Source organism: Mya arenaria, chromosome 14 (assembly GCF_026914265.1).
Source record: "Mya arenaria isolate MELC-2E11 chromosome 14, ASM2691426v1".
Classification (NCBI taxonomy): domain Eukaryota; kingdom Metazoa; phylum Mollusca; class Bivalvia; order Myida; family Myidae; genus Mya; species Mya arenaria.
The window spans coordinates 48,758,300-48,785,727 of NC_069135.1; the positions used below are offsets into that span (position 1 = coordinate 48,758,300).

Below are 27,428 nucleotides of genomic sequence, written 5' to 3' on the forward strand. Positions count from 1 at the left end.
ATATATATATATATATATATATATATATATATATATATATACAGTACAAAGTGCATATTTAATAAAAAAAAATCACATTTTTGGAATTGAAATTTTTAGTTTAGAATTATAAAATATTTTTTTTAAATGATTAAGTTTGAAAGTCCGGTGCCAGTGTGAAAAAATCTGCTGTATGCATATCTTCATTGCTCTCATATCTTATGCTGGATGAACGGTTATTAAAGTCTTATTGAATAAACATCCTTGAAGCAGTTTTTATTTGTGTTCTACGCTGAACAAAAAAATAATTTGAGCGCTGAAATGAAAAATAAAATAGCTATATGAAAGTGTAAACAGTATTTTTTAGATACAGCCGTTAATAAAAGGTCAATAAAAATGTTCACTTTAAATAAATTTAAAAAATGAATGGTTTACTTTTTGTACCAGAAGTATTTATTTGTTTTTAGAGACGTTTAATGTGTGTGTTTTTTTCGTTTTTTTCTTAAGATCATAATTATTTGATCTAACGTTTTGATTTATGTTCATTATGAATTCATTTAGGGCAGCGAGTGCGCTCAGACATGTACGTTTTATTTTCGTCACAGGGAATTCCCCTTTCATGCTACTGGCTTCTTGAAGTCCATGAGTCGTTCAGCATGAAAAGGCATGTGGACTATAAAAGGAGTATTTCACAAGAAGTGCAAACTGGTATAAATTCAATAGTTAAATAAAATACCATGGGTCAGATTTTTCCAATAAGCGCGTTAAAGGTAATCAAGTTGATATCTCTCGCTCTATATATACTATACCTGATCAAATGGCGATAGATCGATAATCCAATGTTACATGTTTATACCCGTAAGATAGGTGATCTTTTGTATTTCAATAGAGCGAAGCAATGTATAGGAATTATTTAAAACAGTTCGGTTATAAACAGACAGACATGAGAGTTCAGGACAACATGGAGAGTGGTAATGCCGAAAAGGGCACCTTAAATAAGGAACATCAGGATAAAAGTGAAATAAATGGTGACATTAATACAGACAGCGATAAAGAAGACGCCGATAGCCTTAGCAACAGCGTAAATATGCCATTCTCTACTAGCGCCAAACAGAGGAAATTGATTTTACATTTTGATATTCGGAATACAGTGCTAGTTGCGGATTCTGTGACAAATGTATCCGTGGAGCAAGCGCTCAATAGTTTCCTGACGGGGGTCACGTGGGGCCGTGAGGACACTTCCGGTGAGTGGCAGTGGCATTCCGACCAACTGTCTTTGACTCCGCCCGCTAAGGATGTGGTCACTTATTATAAATATCTTGAGAAAAAGTTTGTGAAAAACACGAATGATCGAACTCTGTTGCGACTTGCAACTGGTGATTTTACTCATAATGAGCTTGGTAGAATATTTCATCCACATTTTCAGAATCACATGGAACTCCTTAAATGGAGGCATGAATTTGAGACGGAAAGGCATAACATATTGACTATGTCAGGCCACGATGGCCAGCAATATAATTATTTGGTTCCGGCATTGTACAAATGTATTTATCATCTCGTAGAAACGGAAAGAGACTTCGCAATTGTGTTCAGAACTTTTGGTTTAGATGCGCCAAATGTGATTAAAAGTTTAGCGCACGGTCTTCAGGGCCACCATCCCGGATTCAAGGAACCAGTTGAACTTCCGGTGGATGAAAACATCGGGACGGTGAAAAGGAGTGCTACGGCGCCAACGGTGGCAACCACTTCAGGTGCAGACGGCACGAAAACCTTCACCGGCGACCGCGAGATATACGATATGTTATCGCAAAGAGTGGGCATTTCCGGTTTTCGGGACGATGTCCATTATTGGTTGGAAAACAACTACCACCATCACACCTCCAAGCCCCTCATTATTGACCCTTTTGACCAAAACGTCCACCATATTTTCTTTGATGATAACTACCGGACGTACGAAGATGATAGTATCGTTGACGTTCGGATGTTTGAATCCCGCGGCGCCAGTGAGGCCCGGAGTCTTCTGAATGTGGAAACTGCTCAATTTGAAAATGTATGTGTTGTACAGGCGGACCTCATTAAATGCATTGAGGATGAAAACTACTATAAAGACAGAGTGGCTGAGTGTGAAACAAACTATTCTGAGTTCTTAAAACGATGGAGAAAGCTCTCACGGAGTATGTCCGTCCGTGAAATTCTTTTATGAGTTTTCCTCTGAATTTGTTCTGCTCTTATAGGGCAATGTGATAAACATTTTTTTTTCTTCATTTTTACATTTTAGTAGAATTGTATTTTACCTTGACATATCAACTTGGCTGTGATAACCGCAATAGGTATTGTTTGTATTTATGGTTTATAAATAACGTCATTCGAGGGTGGTATTAGAAAATACTTAGCAAATACACATAAGACTGACACAGGACAACAATGGCAATATAAAACATGACTGGCAATATACAACACAGATTCATAGTTGAGGCAATAGCTTCAACACTTAATTTATGGAAACGGGCTATTCTAGGAAATAAAAAAAACCCAGAAAGTACACGTTTACGAAAGTACATTAAAAATTAATGGTTTGTGCATTTTTCTTGAGAATGGTTTCATAATATACTGCATTCTCAAGAGTTGGTTTGCCGGTACAAAAGACCGAAGGAGAATTCATACATGTATGTCTGTTCACTTAAGCGGTAATGTCAATGTGTGTTCATGTATTTAGTTAGGTTTCAGGTAAAAGACTTCCAGAGATCATTCTTCGGTATTTGCTTTTCAGATAAGTACGTAATATATTTAAGATAACACCATAGATAATGAGATTGAATGTACTTTCGTAAAAATGCATTTCTGCTAAAATATGGACAAGTTTAGAGACTATCCGATTAGTCTCGTGCAACATGTTGTCTAAAATATGTAAAACAAAACAACATTAATAACATAAAAGGGACATCTGGAAGTCCAATATACGCTTCCATAACGAATGAGCGCAGGCGGATGAGGATTTTTTATTCTATCAAACAATTGTTAATCAAAGCATGGTTATATGTAATTCAGGACTTTTACCTCAGTTTAAGAAGCTTCAGGGTATAGTTACATTTATGATGAACAATCAATTTGGAATCGGTCGATGTGTTCTTGAATTTCTTTATTGCATAAATGATCCAAACATTTTCACGAATATACTTGGATTGCAACATGTTTCCCCTGTCATTTCTTTTGATATACAATGCACTTGAATCTATACGTTTAAATAATCAAAGTCACTAAAAGAGTTTACGTTAAATATCAAGGAGCGATTGATCCTGTGTCAATATCTTAACATCTCCATGAAGACACTAATTGACTGTGCTCTGTGAAATTGAATAATATTTTATAATACGTTCATGTTAGAAAACACTTAAAGCCAATCTCACTAAGAGTTCAAGATAAATCATACCACAGTGAATGTTAACTTTTAACAACAATTTAATACCACTTAATTTGTTGTTGTTAATTTCATGTGTTTAAGCATACTGGATAATAAAGACTGAAATTGTTTTTGGTATAACTTACTTTATGACGATTCGAAACTAAACATTTAAATTATTATTCTAATCATTTGTATAGACTAGGTAATGTCACAGGATTGTTTTCATCTCGGAATCACATTTTATTTACTGATGATACGAATACAAATATAATTATGTAGTAAATAGTAAATACAAATGTTTACTGCCGACGCATTAAGCAGATCACGAGTATAACATACTGATGTCGGGACTGTAGAAATGGTCATAAACGAAATTATTACTGCGTTTTACCATGGGAGATTTTCTAACATATTCACAATGTTTTTGCTCAAAATAACTTAATCAAAGAACGATGTTTCATGTACTTGACATATCTATTTTATCTATAAATGCCGACAAATCAATAACCTGCCTGGTTATACCAATAAACCATACACGACAGCAATCCTAATATCGATACTGAAACCAAATGAATAGCAATTTGCCATATCACTCCGGGTTCTAGTCTGTGTTCTAATTGTTATCCCACTTTTATTCACGTCGCTCTTAAAGTTAGGCATTACCAAATTGTTTCTATGTTTAGCACCAGGGTCTAATTTCAAACCGTGTCCACCCGACAAGAAAACAACAACAAACGTTGAGAAACAACAACAACAAGCATAGTATCCGTAGTTTAGTGCAGAGGTTCGGACAAGCTACCCGGCAATGTCTAGCGTACAAGCAAACTCATATTATACTCTTGCAGGGTCTTAATTTACTAAAGCTTAACCTCTTTATGGTTTATAATATAAATGTACCTCTCAACCTGTTTTATTAGTATTAACACATTATACATGCATTGTTTTATTTATTTTTATTTACATACTGATTATTCCTTTATTTACCCTTGATTTTTAAATTTTTACTCTAAATAATTCCAGGGTGCCAATAAATAAGTGTAACCGTCCAACATCAATTTATCGAAAATACTCTAAATTATTTTTATAATTCGTCAATTTTGAAATTGAACAAAAACGCTCAGTTTAATGTAGAAGTAACGACAACACGTCCCTATTGCACGCACAAATTGTTAAAAACTTACTTTTTTATTTCCATGAATGACGTTTATTGTGTTCCGTTTAAGATGTCATACTGCGAGTTACATACATGTCACGATATAATAACATGTTGAATATGTTGTAATATAAAAGGCACATGGGCATTTACTAATGCAATCCCTTTTTAGTTGCAATAACCTGATTTCTGAAGCATTTCCTTGTAATACTAGAATGTGATACCAAAGACAACCATAATAAAACTATTCTTTGTACTTTACTCGGCGTTGTTGTTCTTCGCAAGGTTTCGGAGGCTTAGAAAAGATCTAACTCAAAGTATACAAACGCCAAAGACGCCAGAAATTTTGCAAAATCAACGTTGAGGAATTGTTTTGATTTCTTAAGTAGTACAGTATGAATTGAAATTGAGACTACTTACTATTCAGACTGAGAAACATTTTCATTTTTCTGATCGCAGAAAGGTAGCATTCACACGATTTTGCAATGAAATAAATATCAAATGAAATTTTATATCTGCAATAAACACTTCATCGAATTAAAATCCCAAGGCTATTATGGCATACCTTTGTTACGCCATTACTCGCATTTAGGGCGAAATTATTTAAGTTTCACGTATTAACTTCAGTGTCAATCGCTCGAGGTACAGAAAGTTCAAACTAGGAATAGATACTTGAAAGGTTGTGAGGGGTTATCGCAAAACAAAGCCAGAAATTTAAGGATTGTTCCATTGTCAAATAACACGAGCCAGTCAATTGAATCAGTATTGTAACAATCTATATAGTTTAGGATACGCACCATAGCTTAATTCTTTGAAATAATAATTAATAAGTTCATCCGTACTTTGTCCGTCTGATTTTCGTGAATGCCTTTTAGTAATATTAAATATCATGAAGTAAAACTTAATGATTAGGAAGATGCCCAGTGGGCGTAGCGAACGAGCCCATCTTAATCATTAAGATTTTACCTCCGGTCACGTGACGGACCTCGAATACAACCTCATCGGCTGACACATTGTCAACGCAAAATCTGACACAGAGAGTGTGTATCAGATCAGTTACAGTGGGCGGACCTTATAACACCCACGAAAGGTGAAATTCTAAATGATTGAACCTAGTGCTTAAAGGTTATATTTTGAAATTTACTTCTTTGGCGAATACCCTGACATTCGGAGGGGTGAATGTTTGGCATCATATTCAAGGTTTAGTCACCCCAGAGTGTCAATCAAAATGTAAAAAACATAGGCGCGGGCAATCCATTATACTGAAGAAAAACTATTCCCCCGAGTCATGGACTCGTTGAATGGATCAATATAACTACATAATGATAACTACTTATCTTAAATACTAAAGAAAACGCAATTAGGAAATACTATTTCCCCGTGTATACTACCGCTTTCTATTCATAAAACAGAAAATTAGACTAAATTTGAATGTAGGACTCTACATGTATACTAGTGATGCACTCTTGTTCAAAGCTAATGTATCTTCAACAATAGGTATTAATGCAGCACATTGAAAAATAGTTTATAACTCTTTGAACCCTGGCATATGTTCAAAACAATAACTAGTGACATTAAAGGCCAATAAGGTGCCGTATTGAAGATATCAAATAAAAAAACGCCATTTTTTTAAATTCATCAAAATAAAAGAAGAGCTGTCTCAGAAACGTGAACATGCCCCCGGTTGTGGCTTGTGGGACGGATAGCCATTCGTATATAACATTATGTTGATTCAAGGTTTGATTAAAACCCCGTTTATTTTAGCAAATGCCAAAGGTGCTTTACAAACCCATGCAGTTTGATTTCCCGTTATCGAGTAAAATGTCATGTCTGAGATACTAAATTATGTTCATCATTGACCACATAATGTGACATTGACTTTTCGAACGAGAACACAAGGTTGTAACGGACGGATGCACAGACGAACGAACGGGCGGTGCAATTACAATATGCCACCCTTCATGGGCATAACATGTGAGATCGGCCCGGTACCCTCTGAACTGTTGGTCGACGTCGTGACTGTTACATCACCACAGCAGCAAAAAGTTTCAATATTCAAATATCCGTGTTTTACAAGTTCAGTGAACATACATTAAAAAACTTGTAAATAAAATAATGCAACGATAAGTTTTTGTACGTGTGTTTTAAACACAATTTAATAACCTGACAAAAACCGAGCCTGTAGCTCTTAAAGTCATTTCGGACCTTGGCATAACATCAAAGTCGTGATTATTGGAATAATCAAAAGGTCACGTGTTATGAGCACTTTAAGAAAACAAAAACGAAGAAAGGTCACCAGCAAAGTTGTATGAAATGTTGCCAATATTCTCTCGTTATGGCCTCCATAATTATGAACGTGACTTTATGAGCAAAAGATATGAAGCTCCTTTCAACCATGTGTTTCTATCAGAATACTTTGAAACCGGACAGTACATGGACTATTACGGTCTGGACACAAATCCCAAGGCACATCTTTACACTTAGTTTCGTCACAATACATCATAACCAACTGCAAAAACTGATTTTCTATGTATAAGCAACAGCGACATTGACCCCACCAACCACTATCATGGCCGCTGGCAAATCAACGTCTCAAGTTACTAACCAGTAACCAACTTTCTGCATTCAGTAACAGTGAATTTGACCGAAGTCATCACCCAAATACATCCCAAAGGTACATATTCACCTGACGTTTCTAGATTCCAAGGTTCATAGCTTGTATGTTAACAGGAACTGATTTGTCTTTTATTAGTTACAACTCACTGTTCCATCATTGCATGCTATCCTTCAATACGTGAAACACCTTTTTTCATCAATATCAATCAATATCTGAGCGGAAGCCACCTGGCCGACACCCATCCACCTGCCAGCCCGACCAACGACGCATGAACCACATCAATTCAGGTTTTATTCATTTTACTCTTTTTAAGAGTGCATTCTCCCATAAAACATGCTGATTAAAAACGTCAGGATTCTAAAAACTATTTCATTCTTCAGCAAGAAATAGTTATTGAGTGTACAGCTCATTGTTTTTAAGCAAATTACCAAAGTACTTTTTTTCTCTAGAACTATGTGGACAAAGGGTTTTAATAAACACAATCTATGAGAAACTACATTCTCAACATAATGAAACATCAAATTTTAACCAATTTCATGTTTTTATGGGGTAAAATTATACGAAGTTGAGATTAAAATTTGACTTCGGTATTTTTTTAATATTTGGGCCAGGGTTATTCTACAAAAACTTCATAAAGGTCAGAGTTAACATATAAGCGTGTGCCATATAGAAGTATTGGCATAATTGTACTTGTATGCATTGTACACATCGATACCAAGTTTATGTCAGTTTTTGACAATTTTCTACTTTTTTTTCTCTATTTCATCATACAGAGTGCAGGCCCTTTAAATGTTCAGTGTACCGTATATCATTTTGAGCACATTATATTAAAGACTGTGATTAATTAATAATATAATAATTGTAGCACCAACCTGTCCTGTGAAAGTTGGGGTGCAACCTTGTTGGATAATGTAAGAAGCCAAAATCCAGTGATATTTTTCTTAATATTTATTTTTTGACAGTGCACAGTATTTTCACTTAAGATGTACAAAATATCTGGGCTGTTTTATCTTAATATATTTTTTTCAGTATTTACAAACAAATAATGGTACTATTATACTACGTCTATGGACACAGAAATAAATATGTTACAAAAGAATACCAAAAACAAAACACATTCAAAATAAATCAATGTGAGTAAATTTTGCTTCGAAATAAACAAGATTTAATCACCAAACATGTACACTGTATGGCATTTCAATTAAATGGGCCAAATAACTGATTTCAGAGAATCAAAACAAACAAAAGTATAAACATTGTTAAGCAAAATGTTTTTCAAAATAAAAAAAATACATACTTAAGTCTAAACAATCTTATCAATCACCAAATGAAAGTGTATGATCATTTTTTATTGCAATGAAATCTATTCCAAAAAAAATCAAAAAGTGGCTTTTAATGTTGCATTTTTTTTCTTTTAATCCTTTTTTTTTTTTTTTTAAATCTTATATATGTGAAAGGGTGTGTCGAAATATCCTGACCAACTGTGACAGTATGAAAATGATATGACAAAACTTTACCAAAAATAAACAAGAGGCCCAAAAGGGCCTATGCTCTACTGGCATGGCTCTTGTGGTCATTTTCAATCCAGAGCATGTACGTTTGAGTAATAGGCAACAAATATATAGTTCACTTCTAGTGTTTGGGTTAGCTGAAATCGCTGCACGTTCAACATCCGAGGACAGGAAGTGTCCTAAGCAGATTAGTTGCATGAACTATTGTGCCAAGTAAAGGTAATCCGAGGGTAAAACATTCAAAACTGTACTAATTGTCAAAATTTCATTTCTGTAGCTTTAAAAATAAAAAGTCGGTCAAAGGTCAAAGTCAAGGACATCCGAGGACAACATTAATGCTTGTTTGCAAAACTGTTCACATGGTCAAAATTGCATTACTGTAGCTTTAAAAATTAATAAGTAAGTCAAAAGGGGTGGGGCCAGCATTTGCCCAAGGGTCATTATTTCAAATGTTTTCAATTGCATCATATGATGCTCCACAACAAATATCAAAGGTATGGGCCTTGTGGTTTGAAACAAAAAGATTTTGAAAATATTTCTTAAATAAGTCTCTAGGAAAATTGTGACACCCAGGGCAGTGCCAGTTTTGACCCAAGGGGCATAATTTGAACAACCATGGTATTGGACCACTAAATAAAGCCTTGTTCAAAATAGCAAGGATTTGCATAGTGGTTTCAGACAAAAAGGTTTTTAATATTTCCCAATTTAAGTGGGGGGGGGGGGGGGGGGAGTCCGTCCCTTACAAAGAAAAGAGAACTCTTCCCTGGGCCTCCGTCAATGTTGCCGAGGTCGTTTGCATTTGTCGCATTGCTCCCTTGCGGGACAATCTCCGTGGGGGGTGGGGGGTGGGGGGGGGGGGGGGGGGGGGCAGTAATGACCCCAGGGACATAATTTGAACAAACCTTCACAAGCAATTGTGACTTTACATGTAAACTTGGCTAAAACTAGACTTCGCTCATGTAGACTTGGCTAAAAATAAACTTAGCTTAAAATAGCATTTTTTATACTTTCAAGATCCATAATCCAGGCATGCATGGGCAGATCTGGCTGGTTTTCAAAAGGAACCAAGTTCTAATGGATATCTAAATACTGTACAAGTTTCGTCGAGATACAATCAAAACTGAAGACTGTATCGTGTTCACAAGCTAGTGTTTACACAATAGCATTTTTTATACTATCAAGGGCCATAATCTAGGCATGCATGGGCGGATCTGGCTGGTTTTCCAAAGGAACCGAGCTCTAATGGTATCTAAATACTGTACAAGTTTCATCGAGATCCAATCAAAAATGAAGACTGTATCGTGTTCACAACCAATTGTTTACACAATAGCATTTTTTTATACTATCAAGGGCCATAATCTAGGCATGCATGGGCGGATCTGGCTGGTTTTCGAAAGGAACCAAGCTCTAATGGATATCTAGATACTGATCAAGTTTCATCGAGATACAATCAAAACTGAAGACTGTATCGTGTTCACAAGCAATTGTTTACAGACGCACGAACGCACATACTACGTACACATTACCATCGCATAAGCTCTTCTGGCCTTTGGCCAGTAGAGCTAAAAATACTGACATATCTTCCCCATTTTAGGGCAGAGAAATTGGAAACAAACAAACTTTACACCTTATTATGCTGTTAATACAAGTGTTTGCAATATTTCGGCTGCACAAGGCATTTTACGTTGGATTTTTACCATAGACTATATCGAAAGGTAAATCTTATTCTATATAAATTATTATAAAAAAAGTTATATTCGATAATGTTCATGCAAAATATTATACATAATTGTTCAAAATAGTTTTAAATGTTCAGTGTACCGGCATATAATTTTGAGCACATTATATCAAAGACTGTGATTCATTTATCAATACATAATTAACATCAAAGTAAATCCCCAGTATACATGTATGGCATTTAGGGGTTTTAATAAAGGGAAATGTTTTATTCCAATTCAGAAATAAGGCATGAAATCTATATTAGCACAAAAGTGTAACTGTACAAAAAGATACACAGTTATCAGTTATTATACAAAATCTATTCGACTTGAACATCTACCAATCACAGCTCACATGTATATTCAAATATATCAAAAGATGTGTTTTTATAACATAAGCATAGACTAACATCACAATAGCATTTTCACAGCAAGAAATAACAAAAGTACACCATCTATGATTTTCATACTCAAAATATTATAAATCAACCATAAACCTATACAAATATTTATAAACATGTATAACATGTTTACTATCCCATCAGACACCAGTTTCTTGAGCAATATCGGTCCACAATAAGGCTACCATTACTTCCTTCATGAACTATCTTTTCTTCGATGAACTATCACTCTTTGATGGAACCATCAATCTTTCAATGAAAAATCACTCTTTGATGGAAACATCGCTTCTCAATGAAAAAATCACTCTTTGAATATTAACAAACACTCTTCAATGAAAAATCATTCTTTGAAATAACGTTCGCTCCTTCTTTGAAAAATCACTGAAAGAAATGCTCATTCAATGACTATCACCATTTCAGAAAGTTTAACCCATTTCATCTAACATTTTATCCCTTGTTCAATCCCCTCCATCAGAGTCTATACAAATCACCTCAAAATCCATAAATTCATCTGCTGGTTGTATCTTAACCACATTGGACTTGTCATCTTCCAAATGTTCCCCTTTTGCAATAATCTCATCAGGATTGTCTGATGAACCTTCTGGCTGAGAGTTTAAGACTGTCATCTGCCCGTTGTTGATTCGCACATGAGTTGAGCCATCAAATGGGCTAGGGCCTCTAAGGCTTGTAGCACCAGCTATGATTAAACCAGTAGGATTGAATTCTGTCTGATTCACCACCGGGCTTTCAGCCTCAGATACCGACATTGATCTGGATCGAGCCCTTTCTTTCCGCTCCCTTTGAGACTTCATAAAACTTGCAGGTCCAATCTTACGCTTCTCATGCATGTCACACAAATTTTTCAACTGTTTACCCATTTCACAAGCAGACTGAATAGGATTTTCACTTTTGTCTTCATCATCAGATGACAAACAGATAACCATATCATCTTCTCTTATGTTATTGAACACTTGTTTCCTTTTCTGACTATGCTTGGGAGGGGAGGAAAACACGTTCTGTCCTAAAAGCTGTGAACTTTGAACCTCAAGGACCTGGAGTTGCATCCCTTGTCCACCTTGAATTGAGCGCACCAGTAACTGCGGAGTAGGAATGGATGCTGAAGGTTGAATTCCAAGTAGCTGAGGTCGAAGGCCTCTTGGATTTAAAAGAGAAGTCTGATGGGGATGGAATGTTTGAAAATTTGTGCTGGAAAAGACAGTTTTCTGCTGAGCTGGGAGCCGATACTGATTGGTGTTTCTCTGCCGGATCTGTGGCCGCTGACAAGCATTAGGCTTTTGCCTTATAAACTGGGACAACATTGCCCTTGCTTGGTGGATTTTGGGCCGAGGCGTTGTCCAGTACTTGATATCTTTCTTGCTTATCCTCCGGATAACCACCTTACATGCCTTCATCCTCTTGAGTCTTAAGCGACTCTCACGTCCAAGGCCAGTTCTTAGGCTTTTCTCAAACTCTCTACGCTCAACTCTATTAAATTTGTACATATGAGACCACTTGTTCATATACCTTTTTGTAAACTTGAAAGTCACTTGAGGAGGGGGGCGATTCCTCAACTTTTCCACCATTGGGTTCTTTTTCCTTTCCCTTTCAGCTAAATCTTCTACAACATTATTCTTACAATATTGCTCAATGTCTTTCACAACAGGCACTTTATTATCAAAGCTCCAATGCTTCTTTAGCCTTTGTCCCAATGGTGATGTGAGGGGAATACCCAAAATGGTGGATTTTGGCAGAACTTTCCTTACTGGTAGACGACGACAATCCTCATCACTAGACTCTGAAGATTGGGACTGTTCTTCCAACTTATTCACCATTTTACTTGCAATGTTTTTAACAGGCGAAGATTGGGAGAAACTGAGTTGGCGTTTTCTGGCACTACCCCCCTCGTTACTCAATTGTGACATGAGAGAACGACTTCGCGGAGTTATTGGAACCGTTTGCTCATCATCGACTGTAAGGTCAATAATCTGACAATCATCCTCTGTCACACTCTTACGGGGAGACTTAATAATTTCTTCAACCTTTGGTGTTTGCACAAGTCCAAGAGCTTCGAAGTAAACGTCTCTTCCTGGTGGAATATAGATATCCACAAATTTTGGTCTCCTAACAATTCTAGGTCTGCTTGGCAACCCAAGGGGAAGAGACTTAATATTTGAGCCCACTTTTCGAAGCAGCGTTGGCACTGGTTGCACCCCCTGATCTGTGGAATCAGTGAGCGAGACCCTTGGCCCAGGTGTTAGGATTGGACATTGTGTGTCGCTGGTTTCACCCTCCTCACAGATGTCCTGATGAGCCATCAATTCGGACTGGTCGGGAAAACTTTTGGCACAGATGAAACAAATCCACACAACCTCATCTGAAAGGTACATAAGAATTTATTTATGCAGTGCAATGCCTTATATTATATTTTTGGCCAGCAGCAGGTATATTTTGGGGACACTGCATGTACATTTTAGGCCTGCAGCAGGTATATTTTGGGAACACTGCATGTACATTTTTGGCGAGCAGCAGGTATATTTTGGGAACACTGCATGTACATTTTTGGCAAGCAGCAGGTATATTTTGGGAACACTGCATGTACATTTTTTGGCCAGCAGCAGGTATATTTTGGGAACACTGCATGTACATGTTTGGCCAGCGACAGGCCTATTTTGAGAACACTGCATGTACATGTTTGGCCAGCAGCAGGTATATTTTAGGAACACTGCATGTACATTTTTGGCTAACAGCAGGCATATTTTGGGAACACTGCATGTACATTTTTGGCCAGCAGCAGGTACAGTTTGGGGACACTGCATACATGTAGATTTTTGGCCAGCAGCAGGTACAGTTTGGGGACACTTCATTGACATTTATCATGATAAAAAAAAATCAGCAGAGGTTGACATCTGGCCATACTGAGACTAGCAATTGAACTGATAATGGTGAACATACATATACAACATCTACTGTACCTTCATGCTTGTCTTCTCTGCTGGCAGGTTTAATCTTCATAATTAGTTCGTCTAATTCTTTAATTTTCTCCATGGCTGCTTTTGTCAAACTTTCTGGATCAGAATCATAACTTGTTGCCTCAGGTTTTATAACCTTATTAGCTGACCCTGTCTCAGTTTTCCAAGTAAACTTCCTTGCATTTGTTTTTTCTTCATTCTTTTCTTTCCACTGTTTAAATTTTACAGACATTATTTCCGAATCACTCATAGATTGTGTGTCACTAACATCAACTTTGGTAAACAATGAACCCCTTTTCTTTACCCTAGGAATTCTGTTAAGGATATTCGGTCTTTTCCCTTTTCCTGACTGATTGTTATTTCCATTAGCACCACCAGCAGTCTTAGACGTTTGATTTGAATCCACCAATCCTAGAGCCTGTTTAATGGACTTGGCAATTTCAAGATCTATTTGAGCAATCAAGTCAGGCGTTATATCCTCAGCTTTATCAATAACACTGGCTTCACCTCCTTCCTTGGAGATTTCATTAATCAGTTCTTCAACAGACAGGTTCTTAGCTTTACCACTTCCTCCATCAGGTTTATTCTTACCAACTGTTAATGCTTCAATGGCCATATCTTTAGATGTACCTGCAGTCACCTTTTCATTGTCAAAAGCATCGCTTTCATTATCACTCAAGTCAATGACCATAACTTCACTGCTATCATCTCCAAATTTCTCCTCTCCTTTATTCAAATGTCTGTTGAGATCAGAGTCAGGGCCAGTCTCTGCTTTCTTTCTTTCACCTTTGAACGTTTTATTGGTAGGACTAGATTGACTCTGAAATGTAAACAGTTCAACTTAGATCAACAATTTTACCACTAACCAAACAAAAAGCTGGTCAATCTACACTACAGGAGCATCTCATGCAGAAACTAAAACCTCTGCATACATTGAAAAGGATCTGGCTAAAAACTAGAAATGTGTCCATAGGACACAGATACCCCATATTCCTGCCTTTGCCACAAAAGCAAGGGTCATTCTTCCACACATAGTCAATGAATGTGCATTAAATTACCAGTTGTACAAATTCACATTCTGATAAACCGTCCAGTAAAATTTGATGGCTGTACACATCTTTGTGAAGGTTTATGACTCTAACCTAGTACTTTCTTATATAAGTGTAACACTAAACTCATGTATATTTTCCTAATTTCAATTTATGGGCCATAACTCTGCTGGGCACAACCACAAACAAAACCCCAGATGTACAACTGCACATGCTGACTCTTTAGTTTCATGACTATGGCTCATATATTTACTTTCTTAGTTTAGGAAGAGTCTGAATATATGAACATATTTTTATAACAAAATTTAAATGTTTACACGCCCAGGTTTGATTCAGGCTTGCAGGCTTGTGCAAAATTTGATCACTGTTTTTAAACAAAGTTTTTGATTTTAGAAAGGTAAACAAGAGGCAATGCGGATAACAGCTGGATTCTTTATTTTGACAATAGCATGTTTTCAACAGGATCAACGGTAAGAGGGCAGTATTTAATAATTGCTTCTTACTACCATTTATTGTTTTATTTGATAGTGTTTTGACTTTGATTCAAATACTCTGACCAAAAGTCATGAAGATACTTGTAGGATAAAAAAGATTAACTTATGAAAGCACAAAGAGACAGCGCACTTCACTATAATGCCACTTTTAAGTTTAAGAATTGCAAAGGTTAGTGAAGCATGCATGAATCAATGTAAAATTAGATTACATGCAAAACCTTAACTAGAATTCATAATTTAAACCAGACACCAATTCGGCAACCGGCATGAAAGCCAGATTTTTTATTTGACAATGAAATTTTGCAAACCTAGGACTTGAGTTAGTGACCTAGTTTATTAACCAAGATGACCCATATTTATACTTATCAGATATATCCTTCATAAAAATAACCTGATCAAATTCCATGAAGATGAACAGAAACCATTCCTTATGTGTGAGGGAAAATGATCATTTTATAACTACATCAGCTTTTCCTAAAAGATAAATTTAAGTCCCAGAGAGCTAGTTTTTGACCCCAGATGACACACCAAGGTTGCAAAAAAATAAAGATCCTGAAAATACAATCATTGACTGTGGTGCTGACAGGTCAATGCTGTGTGAGCCAGTGTAAAGGATGTGTGTGAATGTATGTAAACTAACCAAATGTCATGAAAATTGGAGATTTTTATTTAATTATTCTGCAGTAAAAACACTGCATTTTACCATAAATTTCTATTATAATTTAACATGACGTAGATATCTTGCAGGAAAAAACAGTAAAAGTTTCATGAAAAAAAAGGAAAAATATGGCATGGGGAAAATACTTCCTGATTTGACCTTGTGACCTAGTCTTTGACCTGAGGTGACCCATATACACAAACACAACTATTCTGGCAAAGTTTCATAACAATTGAATAAAAACTATTGCCGTTATGACATGGAATAAAAACTTGAACGCAGAATTGTTAACACCCGCCCGCCAGCCAGATTGCTTTTCGCCCTTCTATATAACGGTATTTTTTTATGAAAATTCAGGCTAAAAAATAAATGGGCAAAATTTATATCAAATGCAAGATAGAGTTATTTAACTTTATTAATTAAGAAGGTTGGATGGTTGGGAGCCCTTGTATAAAATTTCAATGCAATGTACCGCAATTCACCTAAGAGTTCGGACACCTTAAAATAATTATTTTTTTCGCTGTCCGAATACATAGAAAATTACCATTTTTACATTTTATTTACATGTTTGTTTAACCCGCCTTTTTTCTTCATGTTTGCATTTTACCATTTATTAATTTATCCGTAGTAATCAATGGTCATAAACTTATTTATTACGCCTATAAGTGTAAATCCTTCAAGTTAATTAAAACACCATTTTATACATGCATTGAACTGAATAAACACATTCTATCGGCTTCAGATCAAAGAGTCACACTGTGTGACGTCACATAACTTACAGTTATACCCACGAGGATCTCGTGGAGAGCATAGACATTGCTATTCAGGATTAATGTATAACTGTACGATTATTGATTCTTACAGTCTATAAGTGAGACCTGTACAAGTTTGAAAGTTTATTGGCAGATCGTTTTACAAACATGTCATGTCTATGTTTTCTTAATCCCTTGATTGCCCTTGTTGTTTCTTTAATCCTCCAATAAATATATCACACTTCCTTTTCAACAGGCAATAAATCGTTTAGGATGGGTAGTAACTAATTAACTTGTCACAGTGACGTATACGGTTAGGTAATCTAGCCAGGCATTGTAAAGGGGACATGCAGTCTCCGGAAAATTATAGACCGATTACAATTTTGAGTTGTCTTGGCAAAGTGTTTACTGCTATACTGAATAATAGACTGACAAATTTCCTGGAAGAAAATGAATTACTGTTAAAAAACCAAGCTGGATTTCGAAAAAATCATAGCACTATTGATAATATATTTATATTGCACTTGTTATCAGAATATTGTAAACATAAGAAATCAAAATTGTTCTGTGCCTTTGTCGATTTTAGAAAAGCTTTCGACTCTGTATGGGGAGCTGGCCTCTGGGCAAAGTTGTTAAAGTATAATATTAATGGGAAAATGTTTAATGTAATAAAAAATATGTATAGCAACATAAAATCATGCTTGTTATTAAATAATACTACCGCAAAATATTTCCAATGCTGTAACGGTGTTAGACAGGGTGAAAATCTATCACCGATACTATTTTCCTTGTTTTTAAATGACCTAGAAAACTATATGTTGAACAAAAGCACACCATGTATTGACATTACTGATGTTGACTTAGATATATACCTGAAATTAATAGTTCTATTGTATGCTGATGATACTGTAATATTTGCAAAATCTGAGCAAGAGTTGATATGTACATTAAAGAATTTTGATGACTATTGTAATATATGGAAACTAGATATTAATGTTCAAAAAACAAAAGTAATGGTGTTTGGAGATAAACCAAGACGAAATAGAAATATTATTGTAAATAATAAGCAGTTTGAGGTCGTAGATACATTTAAATACCTGGGTCTTACATTCTCTAAAAATAGACATTTAGTTAATTGTAAAAAGCATGTTGTAGAACAAGCTAGAAAAGCCTTATACTGTTTGTATGTTAAGATAAAAAATTTATGTTTGACTATAGACTGTCAACTTAAACTATTTGACAATACTGTTGTACCAATATTACTTTATTCATGTGAAGTGTGGGGCTACGGTGATCTTAACCTTATAGAAAAAGTCCATACAGACTTTTTGAAGCATATTTTGAATGTTAAAAAAAGTACACCACATATTATGTTATATGGTGATCTTGGTCGATACCCATTAAGCATTATGTTAAAAAAACGCATAATAGGTTTTTGGTATAAACTAACTCATTACAATTACAATTTGTCATCTGTTTTGTATACTTGTACAAAGATTTCTCTGTTAATGGCCATCAGTATGGATGGTTTAGCAATGTTAAATCGATACTTGATGCTTGTGGTCTGAGTTATATATCGAGGGGTGAAAGCGAAAAGGTTCTATCTGCTTCTTTATTTAATGTCACTTAGAACCTTTTCGCATTCACCCCTCGATATGGCAAAGTCAATACTTTCCAGGATCTAAATATGCTTTGTTAAACTTAGTTGAAACTTCATTAAAAGACCAGTACAGACAGAACTGGAACAGTGATATTGTTAGTTCATCCAAATGTATTAATTATAGAATATATAAGTCTGAATTTAGGCTTGAAAATTGTTATATTAATGTACATGATAACCTCATGCAACCTCTTGTAGATTTCAGACTATGTAACAACCACCTGCCAATTGAAAAGGGTAGATGGCTTGGCATTGATAGAAATGATAGAAAATGTAATTTATGCACTTGTAATGAAATTGGCGATGAATTCCATTATCTTCTTCGTTGTCCTTATTTTATGAATGCTAGAAAAATGTACTTGCCTACTATAAATATGCAAAATGTGAATATACTTACATTCAAGAATATTATGTGTGAAAATGATCCTCATAAGATAGATAACCTTAGCAAATACCTAAAAATTGTTTGTAAAACTTTCAAAAACCCACCTGGCAATAATATCTAATATTTAATAGCTTATTAGTCATAATGATTAATACTGTACTTATGCTGTTTTGTTGTCTATACATGTAGTCTATATTTATTTGTACTTAGTACACCTGTTTTGTTAGTTTAACTTCTAACCATACAGCCTGGTTACTTATAGAAACTGTTTTGTTATACAACACATGTTTAGATACATACATTGTATTGTATTATACATGTCACCTCAAAACACATACTTGTAATATGTGATGAGAGTAAAATAAAACTGTAAACTGTAAAGATAAAAATCAATAATCTTCGTCTGTGAAACTTGGTAACTGTGAAAGTTATGATTGATGTCCTTTGGGTGTCCGAAAATTAGGTACGAAAAATAAATTATTTTGGAAAATAATTATGGGTGTCCGAATATTTAGAGTGTCCGAACTCTTAGGTAAATTACGGTATTATGCATTTCCTTAGATATTGACTTAAATGTGGTTACATGCAAAATCTTAACCAGAATTTCTAAGTCATTTGTTCAAAGACAATAATTACACAGACAAGTATTCTGAACAAGTTTAATAACAATTGGATTAAAACAATTCAATTTAAAACAAGAAATAAAAACTTTGAATGCAGAATTGATTACAACATTTGCTCTTTGGTATGCCCAATGTTCACCATTCTATAACCAGATTTTTTTTGTTAAAAAATCCAGCTAAAAACAGGCTGTAGCAGGTATTATTCGTCCTTACCTGAGCAGAGGTGGCATGTTTTTCAGAGTCTGTGCTACACATCTCTGTATCAGCTTCAACCTTTCATGAAAAAAGTTAAGGAAATTTAGAAGTTCTTAGGTCTAATATGGGTTAACTGAGCAATTTAATAAAAGCTTGTATGAAAAAAGGCCGATTCAATGTTTACAAGTTACAAATGTAGCAAAACTCAAGTCTTCTTAACAAACATTTTATCACGACAAGGAGTCTGCTGACAAAATGAAGTAAATGACACAAAAAATAGCCTTATATAATATTGTATATTTAAATTATATATACAAGTTGGAATCATGAAGTGAAGTATAATACATTTCTGATACAATTCTTGAGGATACATGAATCAAGAACAACTAGACTTCTGTCTTTTATGTTGTACAAGATTCTAATTTTGTATTATAAAACATCCTCAACATATCCATTATTATAATGTGTGCTCAAAAATCCTAAAATGGAAATGCGATTTTGGCTGCAATAGCCACATAAAAGACCACAAGATTTTGAAGACTTACGATGGGTGATGCGGGTCGTTCTACAGAGAGGGGGGATAAGTCACCACGTCTGAGAAGACCGTCTTGGTCCATATAGCAGTAACAGCTGCGTACGATCTCCCGTAACTTCTCACATGGGTTCTAGAAATAATTGTAGAAATTCTTTTGTAATTCAATTAAACAATGGAGAAAGGACTTTTTGCACCATTTTTGAAATTCAATAGAAAATTCTAGAAGAAAAGATCAACACAACAAATGATGCAGACACCAACAACTAGACATCATACTGACATTTCCAACTATTGAAAGTACTGATGGAAACAACAGTCTTATGACTATGACATCATAATGAGATTGCCAACCATTGAAAGTACTATCAAACCCATTTTTTAAATTTTAAGGAAGTTTTTCATATTTTTGTTTTGCATGGAAAATTATGCAAGGATGGATGACTGTGAATATCCATCTGCTAGACTGACCTAGAAGATATTTTCCGTTTGGTATGTTATCTGGTAGAGGTAAGTAAGCAATACTGGACTTGTTCATTCTAGATGAAGGTAAGAGGGGCTCACAGCTAAGTTTATATCGACCTAACTGCCATTTTACTAGAGGTCAGCCAATGATTCTGGATTGGTCCATTTCAAATACATTGTAAGATGGTTATCCACTAGTTTTATATCAGACTGATAAAAAGAGACTTTTTACCTGGCAGAGGTCAGCATGCATATCTGGGTTGGTCCATTCTAGGTAAAAAGCAAAGGGGCTCCCAACTAAGTTATATTGACCTAAACCACCTTACTCTTTTTACTTGGTAGAGGTAAGCAAATGATTCTATTAGCTTATTATATATCAGAATAATTGTAAACATTCATGATGGACTATTTACCTGGTAGAGGTCAGATAGTGTCTCTGGGTTGGTCCATTCAAGTGAAGAGGGCCACCAGCTAGGTTTGTATTGGACTGCCCCAAACTTCGGGGTTTTCCGACCTGTCACCTTGGCTACTAATTTTGGTATTAAGTTTTCCAGCTGATTCTGTAAAATTGATTTGATTCATAATATTGGATTAACAGATCATTGAAGTCTGGCGTATGAAAGAATGGTTTTAAACTCAAAAACAGACATACACTAATCAGGTTTATTACAAAAGCTTATAAATGACCGGTCAATAGTTTTTGTTATACAATGTATATACATGTAGGAGCGGTAAATAATTTGGAACGTGGTCAACAGTTACAAATTTTGTTAGTAAAATATTTTATTTTGGTTTGTTATGTATTCTTTAATATTCCTATATTTAGTAACAATTTTATCAGAGAAAATCAGGGAACATTGTTGAGTTTAATTAATATTTAATTACGGAACAATCGGAAATAAAAACTGTTCATGTGTCAGTACTTTTTAAAGCTGCACTCTCACAGATTGACCATTTAAGATCAAATGCTATTGTGATAACTTCTTTTTTCTACTGTAATAAAACACTTATTGAAAAGCTGGTTGGTCAATAGTTAAAAACCATTTTGCCCTTCGTTCAGGGAAGGAACTAGTCAACTATAGCCCAAATGTGAAATGGATCATTGGAGTGGTCCTTCTCCAAACTCGGGCAAATACATGTATTTCTTACTATAGACCTACAAACCATACTAATGATTATAGAATTATGAATCTGTTGCTAGCAACATGTGTTAAAGGAGCTTTCTTTCATTAAAATGAACAAAGGAAAAGAACAGAAGCATGTGTCAAGGCTTGTCTATTTTTCTCAGTCAATCAAGAATAACTCAAAAGCTACACATATTTAGGTTAAGTAAGGGACATGCTACTTAAGTATCTATTATCTGTCATACTGAGCATACTTGTGTATACCAAGTTTCATATAAATATTTCACACAGTTTTTGAGTTGTAATAGTAATGGTTACAAAATAGAACTTCTAAAATACAAAACAATTCCAACCTGTGTCATACACTGCAGTGTCAGGGGAGGTAATTCCGTGTTTACCCCTTCATCAGTTGTCTTCCCCAACACCATTGTACCAGACTTTCATCATAAACCACACACTAGCGCATAAAACACAGGAAACTTGAAATAAAACATAAAAACAACTTCAAACCTAGGTTTGTAAATATTCCTTACTGTATAAAGGCATAATAATCAAAAACGCATGTGATGAAACCTCCCCAAAGTAAAATCGTTCCCTAGTAATCACGTCGATATATTGGTCAAAAGATCTCTATTTAGAAGTCAAAACATTCCCATATTGGTAAAAACGTTCAAATATTAAACAAAACGTGGGCAAAGAGAAGTAAAAATGTCATTATGCACATGTATGTTTTTAACAAAACTATTTGTCAAACCCAAGCAAGTCAAAATATATTAAGTATGATAAGTCTGAAACCACTCCTTCTGTTATGGAAGTGTTTTTTTATAGTATTTTGCAACACAAAAATCACTATAATGACACATATATTGGAACCTTTTCTTAGCCCAAGCATCCCGAAAAAAAATCAATCAGAGACCAAATAACCCCATTTGGCATCACTGTGTAAAGTGAAATCACTTACGATGCAACCATCATGTCTGTATGTTGTTGTTGTGGCATAAACTTTACACGGGTGACAAAGATTTAAACCTAAATGGCAGGTGGCTACAATAGTCACAGGTACAGAGATCTTGCTATTGTTTCCATTTATTCTGGCTGAAGACCAACTAGCCGTGGGAAGTCAGTGTGAATTCTAATTAAATATAGTCAGAGGGAATGAGAAGGAATTCCACTGATCGACACGAAAGGCAGACCCGATCAGTGAAAGTCAAGTGGCACCATGACTAAGAAGAGTGTCCATTTAGCAAAAGAAGGCCCACGGAGGCGAAGATTTCCCAGCATATGGTAAAATATTCAACTGGTGCCATAAAAAGAACCACTTTGCTTCAGTATGCTTAAGGTTACCTTTGTTCAACTTGACCAGACACCAGAAGGGGAGCTGAGCAGTCAAGCTACTGGAACTGGGATTAAGGGAACCGCTGGTTGGACAAAGATGTTAGGAGAACACTTGAAGAAAAGAAGGATTCCGGAGGTAAATTCGGCTCAATTAATTATACAGTACAGGTAGCTTGGATAATTTTTTTTTTGGAAAATGCAGATATAAACATTTGAAAAATGTGAAAACTTACAGATTTACAACATGGACTTGAAGGGGAGCATTCATTCAAAGACAATTTCGGTCATGTAAGGCAAAAAATATTAAATGATTGGTGAGTGCTAAAATATCTACTCTAATCTACTATCATCTCATAAGGTAGAAATACCATGTTTTCTGCACCTTTCTTTTAAATTAAACTCGGTATCATTCATAAGAACTATTGTTTTTGACATTTTTTTCATCCTTTTTGGTATATTTCAACAATTGTATTAATTGTGAAAAATCTTATTTGGGAGTGTATCGTGCGACGTCAAAGACGCAACAGATCCCTTCAGAGAAAAGCATGCTTGACCCTGAAGGGGTCCACTGGTCTTTTATATACAGTACAGTTAATTTTCAATCCACACGGAGCCCTGGCTTTGCTAATTTGCATATTACCAACCAAGTAAACATACATACTATGAACGTACTTCCGTCTTAAACAGAATGTTATACTATAAACGCACATCCGCCGCCTATAGCAAACTGTTACAGGAGTAAAAGTGCATCTTAAAGAAAAATTCAAAGACTGGACAAAATGGTTTTCATGTGAAAAGAAAATGTATTACAGTATTATTAAATCAGACAAGATATTCAAAGATGAAGATTATTGCTGTGAAAGGGAAGACAAGCTTTCTACCATTGCTAAGTTAAGACACTTACTGGCTAAGGTCACAAATCCGAACACTTTTTGAGTTTTTTTACAATTATCTTGGAGAGTTTTTGTTGTAGTAAGTTAAAATTCTGTATGAAACATCTTTGGTTCATGTGAAAACAGCTGTCAAAGTACAGATTCACGATCTCATCAATTTTATGTCGAAAATCGTTCATTTTATGGACAGTAAATCACCCTTAAAATTATGCTATGGAGGGCACAAATACTGAACACGTGAAAAGCGAAAATACATGGTCATACAATTATAATTAAAAAGTATGCTATATTAAATAAACACTTAGCTGCAAAGTGATTTATTGTTTTTGATGTTTTTTTCTAAACATTCGCTTCGAATGTAAACCATGATTTCTATTTATAAATATCTTGAATGTAGGTCAACATAACTGCATAACCTGAAGATGCGCATGCGCCCTCTAACGTCATTCCCCCATGTGCTACATTTTGATTTTTAATGTATAAACATTGAATGGCATTTTTTTAGAAAAATACTTTACCAAACAAGATGAAACTTCGCAAGTGTGACCAAGGAATGCCTCTGTATTGATCTAGATCATCGAATAATCGATCACCGTAAACAACCGCGTGTTTAAGCCGGTGTTCTGGATTTGTGCCCTGTTCGGAAATGTACCGTCACCAGTAGAACTATACCTCGAAATGCTACAGGTAAACTCTGCAGTCTTATTGAGCAGCTGACATATGACCAGAAACAGGTAACTCCTGATCAAATGAAGAGGAAACGAAATCTGCGCACAAAATATGACCCCGCAGACTAATGCAGTACCCACAAGTATCCGAGTCCAAACCAGTGACTGGCTATCAAGACTTTCCCAAGCGGAAAAAAGGGTTGCAGCACAACCAACTCCTATGGGAAGCCTTCCTCAGGCCTTACAACTAAAAACACAGGAAGCCACTCCTTGAAGTCGGTATGGAAATAGCAGGATAACCAAACAATTTCAAATAAGAAACAATAATAAATCATTCAGAGAAAATAATTTATAAGAGGACTTATTGAAATCAGTTTACATTGATATATTGGAGACAGTTTGACTGTTAATCCCTTAAAGAATGAAAAAGTATAGCCACCAGAAGGAGATTTGTCTTCTCCTGTTGACTCATAACCTAATAAAACTCTGATAAGCCTAGAATTATCACACTTCATATGTATATATAGTTATATATGAAGTTTTCATGACAAATTAAAATATGGAACACACTCAGACTCTTCATGCAGAGGAGCATAAAATAGAAGAAGGCTTTGTAAGATATTATTCAATGCCCTTAAAATCAAACTACATAATCCAACAGCTGGCTTTCCAAAGAGTCCCATTAAAAGTTGGAATAAAGTAGGAGCCTATCATGACAAAAAAAATAAAAAAGTTTTTTATGACACTAAGTAGAACGAAGATTTCTGTAACTTTTACTTTAATAAATATATTTTATGTTTTAGACCTACAAAGTATTTCATAAAATCTGTGACGAAACTGAGCTCTGTAAGACAGTTTTAACAGTATATAGCCATCTTAGCCATATTATCTCAGGTTGGCAATTTTTCAAAGTATTAAAATGCACCGCTTTGGACTCATTTGTGGTCAACGGTGAAAAAAAAAACGAACAAAGATATAGATTTCAAAGTATAATAATGAAAACAGATAGCTTCTTCGCAACGGATAGTGAAACTGTAAAAAGGGTGACAACTCTTAGAATTCATCAAAATAACATGCTCTGACATTCATCGAAATTAGACTTTTGGATGAACAAGCCCGAATTCTTATACTACTGCTTGGCATCAATTTTTTTTAACAAGCCCTGCTATATAAAATTCAGAATTTGAGCAAGCCCGGAAGACATTTTACCAGTGCATGGCTTGTGGGCTTGTGCTAATTTCGACCATTGCTCTGATGCAACTGCAAATCATTTGGTGAATTTTATAATGCAAACAATACCAATAATGTTTAAAATATAAGCTTAAGTATAAACATTTATCCAAATTATTACAAAATACTTTAAGTAGATATATCCTTTCACTTCAATCCTGGCATTAGTTTGAAGAGATGATTTGCCTAAATTTTCATCTAAATTAAATTGTACTCTCTCCCAAATCAGTGACGCTGAAACTTATATAAAATTTCACAACATTTAAACCTATTACACTGACATCCAGTCAGATTACAATGTCATAGAAGATGTTTACATACTGCGCAAGAGTCGAAATGTAAAATTACGAAGTGTACTTTCTTTCGTTGATAAATTCAAATCATTTTTTAATTATAAGTCGAATTATCCCGGAGCAATGTATTCACTTTTCTTAACTGTTGATAAATAATGTTTTCATTCACGGCTTTAACAAGTAATAAACCTCACCTTTTTATTTTTCCGTCAAAAAATAAACATTTGCATCTGTCACAAATATGGCGCCTATTCGAACTTTTCGCCAAAATGCGAATTGCAAAAACAAGTGGTGCAATTACTTTTGATGGGGACTTTATGCTCCTTAGCTTTGATCGAAACAAATAAAATATTTTACATCCATGATTATGACTTTCTTGAAATAAAGTCTTGACTTTGTACTTGGCTTAGTTTCGCTAACGTCTCCAAAACGTGAAAGCTAGCTTTGAAACAACTATGACGCCACGATGACGTCATCGTTTTTAAAGTAATATTTAAATATTTCACAATACTTATCTTTAACACAATGTGATTCAGACAAATATTCAGTTAAGTTGTGGAATAAATGTAGACATGCATATGTATTTTTTTTATATTTTTTACTTTTTTGAGAACTGCAGAACTGCACAAGCTGTCACCTGTACTATACTGAGTAATCAAGCCGTTATCTTCACAGCCAACAGACCAATCAAATGTACTTCGATTGAATACATAATGCACTTAATTAAGTTGTCTAAGTTTAGATTAAGGCTTTCTAGATTTTAATTTTTTAGATCAATAAATCAATATATATAATAGTCGGAACAACATTATATCACGTGTGTGTATACAACACATACAGTACACGAGACATCTCGACTTCGATAATGGCCGCCAATCGTGATATCGATTATCTGTTTAATTGATAACGGTAGCTAAAAGCTTTAATTATGGGAAGTTGGAAATTTCTCAAGTGATTCATGGAGAATGTAAACAATTAGATCCAATGTTAAATTCGATTTTACATTCGATATTCTGTTCAACATGAAAAAGACACATATATATACACATGCATGCATGTACTTTTAAAATATTATAACATAATTGTATATATATTGGAAACCAACCCTTTGACTTTGAATTGGGCAATTATCTGGTGTAACATATCTAACCTGGGACCAATATTCTACAGATCTAACTTTAAATATATGAACCAATATTGGTTTTGAACAGTTCTGCGCGTGCTTATAAATATATATACATATAGTTCTTAGAACTATTTTTAAGAAACGCCCCAGACTATAGCACATTTGTATTTTTTTGTTGGTTTCATCATTTGTTTA

General features: G+C 34.9%; 2 protein-coding genes across 2 annotated transcripts; one reads left to right on the forward strand and one right to left on the reverse strand.

Annotated features, from left to right (window-relative positions):
- Positions 1 to 592: 592 nt before the first annotated feature.
- On the forward strand, positions 593 to 4,796 carry LOC128216686 (uncharacterized). The gene has a single exon (XM_052923331.1). It carries the CDS (start codon positions 878 to 880, stop codon positions 2,180 to 2,182), a length of 1,305 nt encoding a protein of 434 aa, XP_052779291.1. The 5' UTR covers positions 593 to 877; the 3' UTR covers positions 2,183 to 4,796.
- A 4,738-nt stretch (positions 4,797 to 9,534) lies between these two features.
- On the reverse strand, positions 9,535 to 26,371 carry LOC128218135 (uncharacterized). The gene is made up of 7 exons (XM_052925689.1): positions 26,302 to 26,371; positions 22,042 to 22,167; positions 20,978 to 21,124; positions 20,113 to 20,232; positions 19,586 to 19,645; positions 13,755 to 14,571; positions 9,535 to 13,156 (listed from the first exon to the last, which is right to left on the reverse strand). The coding sequence occupies exons 2-7, from the start codon at positions 22,114 to 22,116 to the stop codon at positions 11,241 to 11,243; spliced, it is 3,135 nt and encodes a 1,044-aa protein (XP_052781649.1). The 5' UTR covers positions 22,117 to 22,167; positions 26,302 to 26,371; the 3' UTR covers positions 9,535 to 11,240.
- Positions 26,372 to 27,428: the final 1,057 nt, after the last annotated feature.